Here is a 17580-nt window from a genome sequence, read left to right as displayed (position 1 = left end):
ACTTGGGGCCATTTTTCATTTAAGGATACAGAAGTTGCACAGCGGTAATCAATAGGTTACTGGTGATAACTTAGTCAATAACCTGAAGTAACCTGAAGAATTAGCTTGTAGTACTGAACCGCTCAAATATTTATGCACAGTATTGCTTATTAGTCCAGACGAGTGAACAATCTCATGAAAGTGCAAAGTTTGCTTATATTGTGCTGTTGCATGTAAGCACTCGAGCAGCTGCACAACATTCCAAAATGAATATTTTTTTTCTCTCTGTATTGCGCTGCAGTTCAAGCTTGGCTACAATCTATAAAGGTAATAAGCATTGTGGTGTCGTAAATAGCTCAGAGTCCAGAGATTTAGTGAGGTGATTCAGCATTTTTATTGTTTACCTGAGCTAAAGTATTAACTGGGAACATTCTAGGGGACTAAGCATTTATTTTCATAAAACTGTTATTCTTTGGAAATTCCCAAATTGCTTTAGACCGATATCTGTACAAACTCAACCCAGTCACGACATATAATTGATTCGATGGCACCATCTTGTGGTCATGTAGATCTCTTTTTTTTGAGAGAAGCCCACTTGTCTCCATAGGTTTGAACATAGGAAGAAAGACTTGTTTTTATAAAACGCCTTTCATGACCTCCAGACATCCCAAAGCATTTTATAGCCAATTAAGTACTTTTTGAAGTGTAGTCGCTGTTGTAATGTAGGAAACGCGGCAGCCAATTTACACACAGCAAGCTCCCGCAATGTGATAATGACCAGATCATTTGTTTCTCGTGATGTTAGTTGAGGGTTAAATATTGGCCAGAACACCAGTTCTTTGAAATTGCACCATGGGATCTTTTGCCTGCACTTGAGATGGCAGACGGGGCCTCGGTTCAACGTCTCATCCGAAACACGACACCTCCGACAGTGCAGCACTCCCTCAGCACTGCACTGGGAGTGTCAGACCTAGATTTTTGTGCTCAATTCTCTGGAGTGGGACTTGAACCCACAACCTTCTGACTCAGCAGCACAAGTGCTACCCACTGAGAATATTCAAGTTGTTTAGCTGGAATCAGCGAGTGGCCATTTGTATCATGAACACTAATATTGTCATGGAAAGGGTTGTGGCTATACCAGTTTCATATGCAAAGACCTATTTGATTAATCATTGCAAAGTGACATTATTGCAACTTTTTGTTGCAAATTACAAAAGGCAGAGTCATTAAATCAAATATCATCCTAATCTCTGTGTGTTAGTTTTAACAAAATTGTAAACATGTCATTTGTAAAGAGAGGGCGGAACTTTCAACTTCGCTGAGGGCATATAACAGGCAGTAGTGGATCGGCTGCCCGTTATACACCGAGCCCAATTTTCCTTCAGGGGTGTATAACGGGCAGCTGACCCGCGACCGCCCATTTTACGCCCACGCCGATGTTTACATTTACTATTATAAAATAATAGAGGAAAATATCAAGGGGGGGGGCGGAGGGTTGAGTAGATAGAGAGAAACTGTTCCCATTGGTGGAAGGGTCGAGAACCTGAGGACACGGATTTAAGGTGATTGGCAGAAGAACCAAAGGCGACAGGAGGAAAAACTTTTTCACACAGCGAGTGGTTAGGATCTGGAATGCACTGCCTGAGAGGGTGGTGGAGGCAGACTCAATCATGGCTTTCAAAAGGGAGTTGGATAAGCACCTGAAGGAAAAAAAATTGCAGGGCTACGGGGAAAGGGCGGGGGAGTGGGACTAGCTGAAGTGCTCTTGCAGAGAGCCGGCACGGGCTCGATGGGCTGAATGGCCTCCTTCTGTGCTGTAACCATTCTATGATTCTGTACTTCTACAAAAACCATAGATCTTCCTTCTTTCTGTTTGTATCCAGGTATGTGAAAGGATACCCTCCCAATTCTCCCTACATTGGAAGTTCTCCAACTCTCTGCCACCTTCTACCGGTGAAGGCTCCATTCTGCTGTCTGAGGTTAGATAAGGTAAGAGACACTCGGGGTGATTTTATCAATGGGGACGTGGTGGAGGCGGGACTGCTGATTGTCGGGTTTTAGTCCATCAACGACCGGATAACCCGCGCTATTTTCCCTTGATTGACCTTGTTAAGCCCGCCCAGATAGCTTAGCAGGCCAATTAAGGGAAAGCCGGTGACCGAGAACGTCAACGTATGACGTTTCATCTGTCAAGATTTTTTGACAGATGAATTGTCATCGTTTGACAGCTCTGTGAAGCTGTCAAACACTGACAATCTGTCTTCTAATTTGAGTCCTTTACTCAAGACTCACTTAGAAAGCTTTCCTGAGCAGAAAGCCGAAAGCCGCTGCATTTAAGAATACAGCGGCCATTCTGCTTTCTCTGCCGGTGAGATAAGGCAGCTCCGCAGCTTAAAGGGATGAAGCCTGGAGGAAGAGGCAAAAGTAAGTAATCTTATTAAAACACTTGAGAGTCACCTCACACGCTTACCTCTCCACACTTGCACTCATCACTCACCTGCACAGCGCACTTTTCAAACCCTCCAACCCCCGCAGACCCACAGCTCGCCTCGCTGACCCTGGCGTGGTTCGGATCCGTTGGGAAGCCCACACTTTAGGGCTCAAAATAGGGATCAGCCAAAAACCTGCCTGTTAACTACCTGTTAACAGGCAGTTAATTTTCACTAATCCCCTTCCCGCCTCGAGGAGACGGGACCCAGCGCGGGTCGGGTACCCGCCTCCTGGGAAGATGGCACGGAGGCGGATTGGGGGCGGGATGGGCACCAATTGCAGCAGAAGAATTGGGAGGATAGTACAAGACTATCAGTTTATTCTGGAAGATTTATCAAAGGCACATCGTCCAGGATTATGATGATACTTAACTTTTTGGAATGTTTCCTATCTCCAGATCCAGGGCAATCAGTGAGATAAATAGCCTCTTATTTGGAAAGAGCTACTGTTGCTGTGTATAGTGTTTTCTTTGTGTGAAAACAGTAGGTTTCCTTGTCTATTGTTCTCTGTAACAGGCCTAAACCACAGTAATAGACAATAATTTGATGTTACATAGAATTACATCGAATTTACAGCACAGAAATAGGCCATTCGACCCAACTGGTCTGTGCCAGCGTTTATGCTCTGCACAAACCTCCTCCCATCCTACTTCATCAACATAGCCTTCTATTTCCTTCTCCCTCATGTACTTAACTAGCTTCCTCTTAATTTTTTTAAATTATTCATTCACTGGATGTGGGTGCCGCTGGCAAGGCCAGCATTTATTGCCCATCCCTAATTGCCCTTGAGAAGGTGGTGGTGAGCCACCGCTGCAGTCCGTGTGGTGAAGGTGCTCCCACAAATGCATCCAGAGGCATAGAATAAAAAGCAACCAGGTAATATTGAATGTGTACCTCAGTTAGACTGCATTTGGGGTAATTTTGCACACTCAATTATTGGAAGGATCTTCTTAGGCAGTCCCTCGGAAACGAGGATGACTTGCTTCCACACTAAAAATGAGTTCTCCAGTGATTAATGAGTCCAATGCAGGACCTACAGCCTCTGTCACAGGTGGGGCAGCACGGTTGGGGTTGTCCATGAGGGTCCTGACATTCCAGGTCCCGAACTTCATTTTAAAGGGTGGAAGATGCCTGTGCATGAATTCTTTTAACGTGGGGTGGACATTACACACCAGTTACCACACGGGCTTGACAGAGCAAGGTCTTGGTCCAATGGCAAGGGGATCCAAGACGATTAGAGACCAGGCTCTGCTACATCGGCCGCGCGCGCGCGCACACACACACACACACACACACACACACACAGACACAGACAGACAGACAGACACACACACACACACAAACACACAACACACAACACACAACACACAACACACATACACACCACCACACACCACACACCACACACACACAAACATACTCCTACTGTCCTTCCCGCAGGTCTTCTCTGCCTGGGTTTCATAGGCTGCAGTGTGGTACTCCCAACCCCGCTGCTGGTCCACGCTGCACCACTCCTGGATCTCGACCTCGCTCCTGGGTCCCGTCCTCGCTCCTGGGTCCCGACCTCGCCCCTGGGCCTCAACCTCGCTCCTGGGTCCTGACCTCCATATACTGTGTCTCCTTTTAGTGAGTGTGTCCCACAGTGTCTCCTTTTAGTGAGTGTGTCCCACGGTGTCTCCTTCTAGTGAGTTAACCACCCGCCAATGATCCGTCCAGCGTTGATGGGAAGGATATAAAAGCAATGGACAGGTGTAGCGTAGATTCAATCAGTGTTAGCAGGGGTGAATGGTCATGGTGCTAATCACAAATAAATGAATGAGATTACAGTGCGATCAGAGAGTTAGTTGAAGTTAAACAATGTGACATCTGTAAATAAATTGTTTTTTTGTTAATCAGGAATAGATTTTGCAGTTGTCTCCCCACCTGCTGTGTGTACAAATGTGACTTCAGTTTTGTTCTTGCTTACTTTAGCTTTCTGCTTATAGTGATTTGCATTGTGTTAATACAACATTTTCAGTCCAATCTTTGCGCAAAGCCAATTGCTTCTACCTCTGTATCAATCACTTGGTTCCTGGGGATTGTGACGTCGGCATACTACTGGCTACAGGCCATCCAAGGGTTTTAGGTGGAATAACCCTTTGATTACAAGCTGCGGAGCATGCCTAGATTTATAGCTTTTCTTTTCTTGCTGTTTTCCTTTTCCCTCATTATGCAGCAGTAAATTTCTAGTGGCGATTAAAGAGACACTGCAGCCTGAGAGTGAAGAGTCAAATGTGACTGAAAGTAACCTTAGACTGTCCAAAACACTGTCAAAGAGAGCAAACCGTTACCTATCAGTCTGCGATAAGAATATAAGAACATAAGAAATAGGAGCAGGAGTAGGCCATTCGGCCCTTTGAGCCTGCTCTGCCATTCAATGAGATCATGGCTGATCTTCTACCTCAACTCCATTCACCGGCCCTATCGCCATCTCCCTTGATGCCCTTACTAGTCAGAAATCTATCGACTTCTGTTTTGAATATACCCAATGACTGAGCCTCCACAGCCCTCTGGGGTAGAGAATTCCAACGATTCACCACCCTCTGTGTGAAGAAATTTCTTCTCATCTCAGTCCTGAATGGCCTACCCTTTATCCTGAGGCTGTGGCCCCTGGTTCTAGACTCCCCAGCCAAGGGAAACATTCTCCCAGCATCCACCCTATCAAGCCCTGTAATAATTTTGTATGCTTCAATGAGATCCCCTCTCATTCTTCTGAATTCAAGAGAATACAGGCCTAGTTTACTCAATCTCTTCTCATACGACAGTCCCGCCATCCCAGGAATCAATCTCGTGAACCTTTGTTGCACTCCCTCTGACATGAATCAGTCATTCATGAAAGAAAGACTTATGAAATAATACTGAGCGACCTGCGGGTGGCGCTGTCCAGGGAGAGTATAAATACTCGGGCATGGGCCCAGCTTATGCAGGACATTCTTAACAGGAACTAGTGAAGGACACAACTAGACCTCCATGTTGTAAAACAGTTGATTAAAGCTTTGTTTAACGCTTAGACCAAGTGCCTAGTAGTTTTCTTAGTCAGCCTCTATGGCAAGTATACCCTTCCTTAGGTAAGGAGACCAAAATTGTACACAGTACTCCAGGTGTGGTCTCACCAGGGCCCTAGAGATTCCATTTCATATCAGCTATGTCCCTGATTGAGAACGCGTGAATAGTTATTCAGCGAACGCTGTGACCCACCTACGTTTGTTATAAAACTTTTATTGGAAACCATTCAAAAGAATCAAGAGTGTCACGAAGACCAGTTGTCTAAAATCCAGAGCATTCAAGATACAGCAATGAGTAATTTTTAGGGAAGAATTGTGTGATTATTGTCACATTTACAGATGGTGAGACTGACTACCCCTGTTGTGACATGACTTTGTGTGGAGGAGATGTCCCTTTCCACTGTGATAGTCACAGGGTCCTGTTGCAGTAGGCACTAGAAAAAATAAATAGCAAATACACTCTGAATGGAAACTTAATTGCACAGAAACTTTTTTTTTCATTTAAAGAAAGGAAAAACTTGTATTTATTTAACACCTTTCACAACCTCGGGATGGGCAGCACGGTGGCATAGTGGTTAGCACTGTTGCCTCACAGCGCCAGGGACCCGGATTCGAATCCGGCCTCGGGCGACTGTCTGTGTGGAGTTTGCACATTCTCCCCGTGTTTGCGTGGGTTTCCTCCGGGTGCTCCGGTTTCCTCCCACAGTCCAAAGACGTGCGAGTTAGGTTGATTGGCTATGATAAATTGACCCTTAGTGTTAGGGGGATTAAATACGTGGGGTTACAGGGATAGGGTGGGATATGTGTTGGTGTAGGGATTATGGGGATCGGGTGGGATATGTGTCGGTGCAGGCTCGATGGGCCGAAATGGCCTCTATCTGCACTGTGGGGTTTCTGTGATTTCTGTGAACATCCCAAAGCGCTTTACAGCCAATGAAGTACTTTTGAAGCTCTTCTTCAAAATAGTAGCCGTGGGATCTTTTACATCCACATCTTCTATGTTTCTATAGCAGGGACCGGGTACTGAACTTGGATGATCAGCCATGATCGCATTGAATGGCAGAGCAGGCTAGAGGGGCCGAATGGCCTACTCCTGCTCCTATCATCTATGTTTCTATGAGAGGGCGGACGGGGCCTCGGTTTAACATCTCATCCGAAACACGTTTACCACCATATTTGTCCATTTTCCAGGAAACTCTCTTTTAACTGGCACCTAAATATCCGGAAATCTCTCTTAACTGGCAAAATTCAGGAGTAGGTTCAGGTAAGTTTTACTATATATTAGTGGCCGTGTAACTGGGACTCCTGCACAAGTGCTGTGTAACCGGGGCTCCTGCACCTGTGACTGTGTACGGGGCTCTCGTACCTTGGTAAGTATACCTCTCTGTAATCCGGACTTTTTGATCAACCGGCAGCACGCTGGTCCCGTCGGTGCCGGATAAAAAAGAGTTTCCTGTAATTGGTTCTGCTGATGCGTCATGTAAGCCGTCGAGACTTATTAACGGCCCTGAGATAAATTGTGCTTTGTACCTTGCCTCAATTGTTGCTTTGTTTTTGTTGTGCCATTAAGGGCTGTAGACACAACAGCTTTGAAGATGCAAAGGCCTATGGCTTCAAGAACAAACTGATCATTGTGTCTGCAGAGACGGCGGGCAACGGGCTGTACAACTTCATTGTTCCACTCCGAGCGTACTACAGGCCCAGAAAAGAACTGAACCCCATTGTGTTGCTGCTGGATAACCCGTGAGTACACTTACATTGATTGATTTTCAACATTTAATTGAGGTAGTTTTCCAACCCGACAGAATGGCATCACAAAGACTTTGGCCCTTGCATAAGACATCAGCATGACAAAAGCAACATTTTCCCCATCAGAACAATACACAATTAATTAATTAATTAATTGATCAGCAACTAGCCAACAGCAATAGTATATTTCCAAAGGGTTACAATTCAACTCATGATTGTTAACTACATTGGCTCCCGGTTAAGCATCGCCTCGATTTTAAAAATTCTGATCCTGATTTTCAAATCCTTCCATGGCCTTGCCCCTCCCTATCTTTGTAATCTCCTCCAGCCCCACAACCCTCTGCGATATCTGCGTTCCTCTAATTCTGGCCTCTTGAGCATCTTCGATTTCAATCGCTCCACCATTGGTGGCCGTGCCTTCAGCTGCCTGGGCCCTGAGCTCTGAAATCCCCTCCCTAAACCTCTCCGCCTCGCTACCTCTCTTTCCTCCTTTAAGACGCTCCTTAAAACCTACCTCTTTTCTGCCCTAATATCGCCTTATGTGGCTCGGTGTCAAATTTGGTTTAGTAACCCTCCTGTGAAGCGCCTTGGGATGTTTTACTATGTTAAAGGCGCTATATAAGTACAAGTTGTTGTTGCTGTTGTTATGCTTTTGGATCTGATAATCCTGCCAACTACTTGTCATGACACCCAGATCCGATGGCTGTCACCAATCACTATTTGGAGAAAGTTCTGCGATTCATGAATTTTTTGGATCAACTTCCTACACCCAAGACAATCACTTAGCTGATATCAAGCAAGCTATCTTACAAAATCTTGCACTGTGCAAACACCCATATGGTGTCGAAGCACAAGCAAATGACACAAGTTGAAAGCAGATTATCAGCAGTGGCAGCTGGTTGGCCAAGAGTTAACCTTCACTGAGGATGATGCCATTCAACCAGAAATGTATCCTTCTTGAAGAAAATAACAGCATCACCAGAATCATGCAGATCAAACACAATATTTGTTTGAATGGTTATGAACTAGATGATGCAACTATCATTCGTTGAAGACTGGAGAGAGGCCCTGTAGGGGGCATAGGATAATTCCAATTGCTTAAAAGTAACGAACAGACAGGGTTTTCTGTTTGTTTCCCTGGGCATGTTACTGAAAGCTTATCTACATACAGGAAACTCTTTATTATCCGGCACCAACGGGACCGCCGTGGTGCCGGTTTATCAAAAAGTCCGGATTACAGAGAGGTATAGTTTAAAAGGTACGAGAGCTCCGTACACAGCAACAAATCCAGGCTTCCCTGTTGCTTAGCAACATGTGCAGGAACTCCGGCCACAGACCAAGCGTCCCTGTAAGTGCATGAACCCAGTTACACAGCCACAGATCCAGGAACTGCCACTAATATGAAGTAAAACTTACCTGAACCTACTCCTGAATTTTGCCGGTTAACAGAGATTTCCGGTTATTTAGGTGCCGGTTAAAAGAGAGTTTCCATCAGGGCAAGGGAAAATACGCTCGAGAATATAGGGAGTTTGGGTTCACCTAGGAGATGAGCCAAAACATCTAGAGCAAGAAGGGGAGGAAAGACCCAAAATGCAACAATCTGGACAATCTTTTCTTGTTCCATGTTTTTAAATACATGAATCCCTGCAAATGTGGTAAATGGGTGGGGGGGGGGGGGTGGAGGTGAACATGTTTGAAAATGGGTATACAGAGTTTTCAGCAATGGCCCATCTCATGTTTACCTCTTGCTCACCTCTTGCTTTCAGGAACAGGAGACACCGTCATACTTTGAAGGGCTATGTTGTTTAAAAGTTTGCACGTCATGTTTTTAGAAAGTCTAGTTATTTGTTTTGTTTTGTTTTGTAAACAAGCTATGTTGTCAGTCTATTTTAAAGAAAAGCAGGGGTGTGGTATACTTCTTCAAACTCTAGAAGGGGAACTGAGAGTTTTCTGCTGGAACAAATCTCTTGCTGTCATCATACAACTTGTGAGATTCAAAGACTATTCCTGCAAATAAATCATTCGTGGGAAAAATTTGGTTGCTTTGCGCCTCCCGTTAGCGCCCCAGGGGCGCAAAGCTTCCAAGCGCCCGGGCGCGGCGCCGCTAACGCCTCCCACGAAATTCAGCGGGAGGTTGCAGCGGCGGTAGCGCCACGTGGTGCTGCGGCTCCGGTGATGACGTCATCACCGTGCGCAGCGCCCCGGCCGCAAACTTGGCTCACGCCCCCTGACCTACCGCCGGACGCTATGTCCGACAGGGTCAGGGGGCGTTTTTGCGGCTGGGATGGCGTAAATTAAAGGGCAGGTGCCGGGCGGCCATTTCTTTTTGGGCCGCCTGCCAGCACCAGCCCCCTTTCGCCACCTCCTGCAGGGTGCCAGCCGTGATCGGTCTTTTGCCGGCACTCCACTCCCCGGTGGCCCAGCAGGGCTCCAGTGCACGCTGCGCTAGGCCCCTCCCCTTTAACCAGGGGAGGGAGGCCTGCAGTACCGCGGCGCCATGTGCCAGGGCGTGAGGCGTTGCTGCATGTAGCACCGTGATATTCAATGGGAGCGCCCCAAGAGGGAGGGGGAGCGCTTCCAGTAGAGCCCCGCCTCCTGCTAGGGGTGCTACCATTCAATTTTGGGCGTGGGGACGCTAACTTTTCCGATGTAGTTAGCGCCTCAAAGGGGGCGCGACCCAATTTTTCCCCCTTATAGTGTCTATAAAGCTAAACATGAAATGGGCCATTGCTGAAAACTCTGTGTACCCATTTTCATTTAAGCGCAGATGTGTTCACCTCCCTGCCCCCATTACCACGTTTGCAGGGATTCATGTACTAAAAAACATAGAACAAGAAAAGATTGTCCAGATTGTTGCATTTTGGGTCTTTCCTCCCCTTCTTGCTCTAGATGTTTTGGCTCTTATATCTCAGGTCACTCTCCTAGGTGAATCCCAACTCCCTATATTCTCCAGCGTATTTTCACTTGCCCTGATCTGTAGGTAAGCTTTCATTAACATGCCCAGGGAAACGAGCAGAAAACCCTGTCTGTTATTTTTAAGCAATTGGATTTGTCCTACAGGGCCCCTCTCCAGTCTTCAATGAGTGGCAAAAGCATAACAGTGTTATGCTGGTACTTAGAAGTTCTACAGCACGGGGAGATTGAGCGCACACTGGGGTTAGCACACCTTTGCCCTTTCACAGCTAGGGCTTAGCTTTGAACAAACTAGATTAATATTAGAGACAATGCAACTAGGAGCTACTTCCCCCCACCCCACCCCCCAACAATTAGGCATGAAGAGGTATGCCCCAAATCCTTAAGATTCATCCTGAAAAAACATTTGCTGCCAGTAGTAGTTTTTTGCATTTAACCTCATCCCCCCCCCCACTATCACTATCACTGATTTCTAGAATAAAATATAAGTTGATCTCATAGAATTGCACTAATATATTTATACGTACAGATACTCAAAAATGTGTTGATTTAGTAAATAGAGTGGTTTTATACAATGTAATAATGGCTTTATATATCATGCTATGTGTTTTCAGGCCAGATAATCACTTTCTAGAGGCAATCTGCTGTTTTCCAATGGTCTATTTCATGGCAGGAAGCATTGACAAGTAAGTATCCATGCACTGCAATCCAATCAAAAGCCAGAATTCAGTTGTGTGATTACATTGGCACTTGGTTGGAAACCCTTCAAGCACTAAGGCAGCAGAGTGGAGCCACCCGGCATGCCCTGCCATGTTGTAAGTTGGATGCTGGTTTGGTTTTTAGATCCACCAGGTGACTAATTTTCTTATCTCAGTGGGTTGGCACAAAAAAAAATCACCAACCAATGTCAGGCAGTTTCCTATTGGAAGGGAGAGTCAGTTTTTGCACACCTCCGATCAGGTTTCAGAGTGACTTTCGTGAATTCCTGGGAACAGGTTAACATCTGCCCATATTTTTGGAGATGGTTCATGGGAGGAGAAAGGGGAGATGTACCTTAAGAGGGAAACTCGCCCTCTAAGTATGTTTCCCTTCTTATGTTGATATCTGGAGTGACATCTGGATTTTTTATTAGAAGAAATCCACCTTTCCATTGAATGGTACAATGGGTTGGAACACTATTTTTTACCTCTGGGATCTGAGTTTAACTTTAGCCCGTATCAATGGCATGAACGTTTCTTCCTTTGCCAGCTCGTTAGGTCTATGTGAAATGAGCTTAGACATTCTCAACCCTAATACTAATGAGTCCAAAGCTCAAACCTCTCCATGATTCGGCACTAATTGGCACTTATGTTGCAATGTCACACAAAAAGGCCATAAGGATGCCCGTTGTGGGTAACAAAAGATTCACACTGATGCAATAAAATGGGATAGAATGAGCCTTACCTTGTATGAAACCTATGTTGGACCTGGGCTCGGATACAGTGAAGTGAAGACATTTTCCATTCTGCAGCACTAATCTTGGAAGTCTGCCATATTTTGTTTCCATCAATTTTTAAATGTTATTATAGGTTGAATTTCCCTTCCCATTTTTAAGCCAATCAAAGCCAAGGAGCAGATTGCCCAAGTAACGTGTTTGTAGAGCATTTGGTGGAGGGAACGTATCATAATCACTTTTCTGCCATTTTCATTGACAGTAAATGTAATTTGACCTTTAATAGGTGTCAGACCACAGCTAAAATCAAAAGGAACGGACATTGCCCCCTGATGATTTTATCAGTAACATTTTGAAAAGGCAATGCTGTGTAATTTGTATTCCCACAGATTCCAAGTCATTTGTAGAATTAATCCAGAAAAAAAAAAGTGAGTGATAGAATGAAAGGAAATTATGTTATTAGAGCTACAAAGACCTTGAATGCCAGAAACTGCAAAAAAAATGAAGCACGGGAGGTCACGTCAGAAGTGGAAAGAAAGGCTAACATGTTGGGTGGGACTCTGCAACAGAACCGACATGGCCGCTCTGGGAGAAGCCCTTTTCGCTGCCTCTGTGTCTGATGGTTGTTATTTGAACTCTTGATCTCTACCATTTTGTTTTCTTGGGCATATCCTGCAGTCTGGATAATCTACTGCAGTGTGGGATTATTTATGCTGATAACCTGGTAGTGGTGGACAAAGAGAGTACGATGAGCGCTGAAGAGGATTACATGGCTGACGCCAAGACGATTGTCAATGTCCAAACGATGTTCAGGTAAGAGCATTTCTGCAGAACAAGCTCAAGTAGACATAACTGCAAATCAGTTGCTGGCTGTCTCTCAACTAAATTGACTTGCCTGCACTTCCGCTTATTTCTCACTGTAACACAAATGAACTAGGATTTCTCCGCTGCCCCCCTCCCCCGCCGCCCGATCTCTATCCAGTGAGCTGTGCTGCGAAGTGCACGTTTGGGTAACAGGTAGTTAACAGGCAGTTTTTAGCCTAATCCCTATTTTAAAGCTTGAAGTGAGGGATTCTCGACGGCTCCAAACGACACCAAGTTAGAGGAGTCGGGCCGTCGGGTTGAAGGACTTGGAGGGGTCGAGATGTCGGTGTTCAGGTGACTGATGGGTGCATGAGTGCAAAGGTAAGTGTGTTTGGTGTGTCTAAAGTGTGTAAAGAAGTTTAAATTACCTGTACTTAGCTTTTCAGCCTTCCTTCCTCTAGGTTTCGGGAGTCCATCATCTAACCGGCACAGAAAGCTGTAGGCTGTCATTTTTGACAGTTTGCAGCCATTCTGCTTTCTGACAGCCTACAGCTTTCTGTGCTGGTGAGATTTCTAACTGAGTCTGTGTAGAAGGACTCAGGTTAGAAGTAAGACTGCCAGTGTTTGTCAGCTTCAAACAGCTGTGAAACACTGATATTTCATCTGTCAAAACGTCTTGACAGATGAAATTTCAGTCTGTGACATCACCTGTTGCCGGGTGGCCCTTAATTGGCCTACTGAGCCCGCTGGGCAGGCTCAACAAGGTCAGTCAAGTTAAAATCACGTGGATTGGCCGCATCTCATTGGAGGCGGGACTACAACCCCGAAAGTTGTAGTCCCGCCTCCTTCCCAACTTCTGAATGAAAATCACCCCCTTTGAGTGTTCTCGAAAGTGTCATTTTATTTTGATGCAACTGTGGAAAATAACTAAAGGATGGTCCGGTACAACTCCCTGCCATACCAGAGTCTCAACATATTTACAACTGAGTGCCAGTCAGAAAGTTGAAGAATGCATTTATAGGGCTAGAATTTTAAGATAAATCTAATAGGGAATTTAGGAGAAACTTCTTTACCCAGCGAGCGTGGTTAGAATGTGAAATTCGCTACCAGAAGGAGTAGCTGGGGCCGATAGCGTAGATGCATTTAAAGGAGCAGCTAGATAAACACATGAGGAAGAAAGGAAGAGAAGGTGATGCTGAGGGAGGGTTAGCTGAGGGCTGGGGGGAGGCTCGTGTGGAGCATAAACGCCGGCACGGACCAGTTGGGGCCGAATGGCCTGTTTCTGTGCTGTAAAATTCCATGTCATTGCCTCGGTGGGAACAATAACCGAGCCAAAAAACCCTATTTAATTTCAATGCAGCAGCTGTACACAGCATTCTGTTTGATGTTGGGATGTTTTACTCAAATTCTGTTTGAATTTGAACAAAAAAAAAATCAAAGCATTTGAGCTTCAGTGTATAAATTCTAGTGAAGTCGAACTGAAGCGGCCCTTCGTGATGTTTTAGTTCCACTGGTTTCCATCTTCCTTAAGGCATCGCTGAGGACGAGAGAAATCAAAGAGATGTTGCATTGCGATAGCAAAATACTGCAGATGTTGGAAATCCGAAATAACAACAGAAAATGCTGGAAAAACTCAGCAAGTCAGGCAACATCCGTGGAGAGAAATTTGAGTTGACGTTTCGGGTTTGACCCTTCTTCAAAACTGGAGAGAAAAGGAACTAGATCGAAGGCAGGGCTGCGATCGGACAAAAGAATAAAAGAACCAAAAGAAGTAAAAGAGATTAGAAGCTAGACGAGATGGTAATAGGCTGTGATTAGGTGTAAAGTGTACTGGCAGGGCAAAAGATAGCTGCCAGGTGTGAGAGGGAAACAAAAGGAAAGGGGGGGGGGGAAAGGAAAGGAGTGGAAAAATATAAGTGAAAATGAAATAGGGGCCGAGGTTATGATCTGAAATTGTTGAACTCGATATTGAGACCGGAAGGCTGCAGAGTGCCTAATCGGAAGATGAGGTGCTGTTCCTCGAGTTTACGTTGAGCTTCCGTGGAACAGTACAAGAGGCCAAGGACGGTGAGGTCCGAGTGGGAATGGAGCGGTGAATTGAAATGACAGGCGACCGGAAGCTCGGGGTCACCCTTACGGACTGAACGGAGGTGTTCCGCAAAGCGGTCACCCAATCTGCGTTTGGTCTCCCCAATGTAGAGGAGACCGCATCGTGAGCAGCGAATACAGTATACTAGATTGCGAGAAGTACAAGTAAATCGCTGTTTCACCTGGAAGGGGTGTTTGGGGCCCTGGACAGTGGGGAGGGGGGAGGTATAGGGGCAGGTGTTACATCTCCTCCGCTTGCACGGGAAGGTGCCAGGCGAAGTGGAAGGGCTGTTTGGGGTGATAGAGTGGAGGACTAGGGTGTCTCGGAGAGAGCGGTCCCTGCGGAATGCTGAAAGGGGAGGGGAGGGGAAGATACGTTTGGTGGTGGGATCACTTTGGAGGTAGCGGAAATGCCGGAGGATGATCCGTTGAATGTGGAGGCTGGTGGGGTGAAAGGTGAGGACAAGGGGAACCCTATCGTGGTTCCGGGAGGGAGGGGCAGGGGTGAGGGCAGAGGTGCGGGAGATAGAACTGACACGGTCGAGGGCAGTGTCAACCACGGTAGAGGGGAATCCTCGGTTGCGGAAAAAGGAAGACATGTCTGAAGCACTGGTGTGGAAGGTGGCATCGTCGGAGCAGATACGGCGGAGGCGGAGAAACTGGGAGAATGGAATAGAGTCCTTACAGGAAGCGGGGTGGGAGGAAGTGTAGTCCAGGTAGCTGTGGGAGTCAGTGGGCTTGTAGTAAATATTGGTCGATAACCTATCCCCAGAGATGGAGACGGAGAAGTCGAGGAAGGGAAGGCAAGAGTCAGAGATGGACCATGTGAAGGTGAGGGAAGGGTGGAAATTGGAGGCAAAGTGAATGAAATTGTCAAGTTCGGGGCGAGAGCAGGAAACGGCACCGATACAGTCATCAATGTATCGGAAAAAGAGGTGAGGGAGGGGACCCGAGTAGGACTGGAACAAAGATTGTTCCACATAGCATTGCATTCAACATCCTAGAATAGCTTCCCACAAGGGACTAAATGTTGCTCGCTTCGTGTCTTTAATTGAGGTTCCATGTCACCTAATTTGACTTCTGTAGTTAGATAAAAAGCCTGCAGCCAGGCAGCAAGATTATTGGGAGCTCCCCTCCTCGCCGCCCCCCCCCCGCCGCCAATTACATGAATGTACCTAATGCTATTCTACCTATAAAAAGCACAGTGATCTTGGGGGTTGCTGTCGTCTATAATCAGCAGCAACACCTCGCTCAGCCTTTCAGGTCTGTAGTTATGGTCGAACGAGTTTCACTAAACTGCTTGAATCACGAGCATTTTTTTGGGGGGGTCCTAAGGTGTTAGAAAACCACGAATGATTAAATTCTTTGCCCGCGGTTAACTGCATTCGGATGTCATTTGTTGTGTTCCGTATTTCAGGTTGTTCCCCAGTCTCAGCATCATCACAGAATTGACTCATCCGTCGAATATGAGGTTCATGCAGTTCCGAGCCAAGGACTGTTATTCACTTGCCCTCTCCAAATTAGAAAAGGTAACTCCACATTTATTTTTTCAATTAAAAATGCAGTATATTGTGTTGCAATGGCCCCTCAGCATTTCCCTGCGACAATAAAATTGAAAGATCTATTTTAACAGCGGGATGCGTAATGAAATTGAAGGGCTTGCAGCGTCTCTGATTTTAGCTTGAAATCCTCCGCTCGGTTTCATTCATTGCTGGCCTTGGGTAGGAGTCGCAAGCACGAGAGTACAATTAGTTTTCCATAGAAGCCTGGTTGCCATAGCTGCTTACATCCTAAAGCATAAATTTGGTGGGAGAGGTAATTGTGCTGAGCCAACACTGTTGTTCTGGACTACAAAAAGGACTGTCCTTGGGCCAACGCTTAACAACCAGCTTTACTCGGGATCTGGAGGATTTTGTCCAAATTGAATGGAGCCTTTTCATAGATTTCGCTGTCTCCTCTGATGGCACAATCAATTTTTTCCATGTGGGAGAATTGATAACACTCCCAGAAACCTACTAAAATATCGACATGTTATCAGGCACCTCCTGAAAATACTGGCACACTTGAGGGACTCCCTGTATCAACGTCTTAAAGACAGTGTCGGCTACCTAAAGGAAAACCATGCTACGTATAACATTCTATTAGTAGACAGCAACAGAAACATGGGGGGCGATTTTGCCAGCCCTGGGGAGGCAGGTATGGAGGCGGGACTGCTGGGAAAATGGCAGAATTTGGGGGCGGGTGGCGAACCCACACCCAACCCGCCTCCATGCCATCTTCCCAGGAGGCGGGTAGCCGTCCCGCGTCGGGTCCCGTCTTCTTGGAGGCGGGAAGGGATTAAAGCCTATTAACTGCCTGTTAACAGGTAGTTAGCAGGCAGAAAATAGGATTATCCCCTTTTTGCCCTGACAAGTGTGGGCTTCGCGAGGCGAGTACTGGGTCTGCGGGGGTGGGGGGGTGCAAAAGGGTGGTGTGAAGTGATGGGTGCAAGAGTGTAGAGGTGAGTATCTGAGGTAAGTGCTAAATGTTTTTAAAAGTGTACTTACCTTTGTTTCTTCCTGCAGGCTTCAGTCGGTTTCTATGCGGAGAGTCTCGCACCTCCGTGTTGCAGATGAGAGATGGCCGTTGCATTCTCGGATGTATAAGAAAGAAGGTTGATGAGGTCTTGTATGCAAGACCTCATCAATCTGCAGAGATTGTCACTGTTTGATAGCTTCACAGAGCTGTCAAACGATGACAGATGAAACGTCATACGTTGACGTGCACTGCAACCAGCTTTCCCTTAATTGGCCTGCAAAGCCCGCTGGGCGGGCTTAACAAGGTCGATCAAGGGAAAATAGCGTGGGTTGGCCACAAATCGATTGAGGCGGGTCATCGACCTGACAAGCAGCAGTCCCGCCTCCAACACGCCTCCATTCACAAAATCGGCCCCAACGTGGGAGTGAGTGAACAAATACAGAAAATTATAGCAAGCAAATTCTCATGGTGCTGATCCGCTGACTTTGAGGATCCTCCAGGGTCCGGGACCCCAGTTTGAAAACCTGTATCATACTGGGCTATGGCCCATGTTCCATACAATAGA

At 46.3% G+C, this 17580-nt stretch overlaps 1 protein-coding gene across 4 annotated transcripts in view; it reads left to right on the top strand.

Moving 5' to 3' along the window:
• Positions 1-17580, top strand: part of kcnt1b (potassium sodium-activated channel subfamily T member 1b) — a 517853-nt gene that overhangs the window by 465924 nt on the left and 34349 nt on the right. For all 4 annotated transcript variants that reach the window (XM_085965398.1, XM_085965396.1, XM_085965395.1 and 1 more), the window contains 5 exons: positions 1863-1968; positions 7083-7255; positions 10789-10860; positions 12285-12419; positions 15916-16027. In XM_085965398.1, coding sequence (XP_085821524.1) covers positions 1863-1968; positions 7083-7255; positions 10789-10860; positions 12285-12419; positions 15916-16027 — 598 coding nt within the window. The remainder of the gene's footprint in view (positions 1-1862; positions 1969-7082; positions 7256-10788; positions 10861-12284; positions 12420-15915; positions 16028-17580) is intronic.

This window comes from Somniosus microcephalus, chromosome 23 (genome assembly GCF_052327205.1).
Source record: "Somniosus microcephalus isolate GS21.2 chromosome 23, FLI_Smic_1.0, whole genome shotgun sequence".
Classification (NCBI taxonomy): domain Eukaryota; kingdom Metazoa; phylum Chordata; class Chondrichthyes; order Squaliformes; family Somniosidae; genus Somniosus; species Somniosus microcephalus.
Note: the sequence above shows the minus strand (reverse complement) of the source record. Positions and strands in the feature narration are given on the sequence as shown.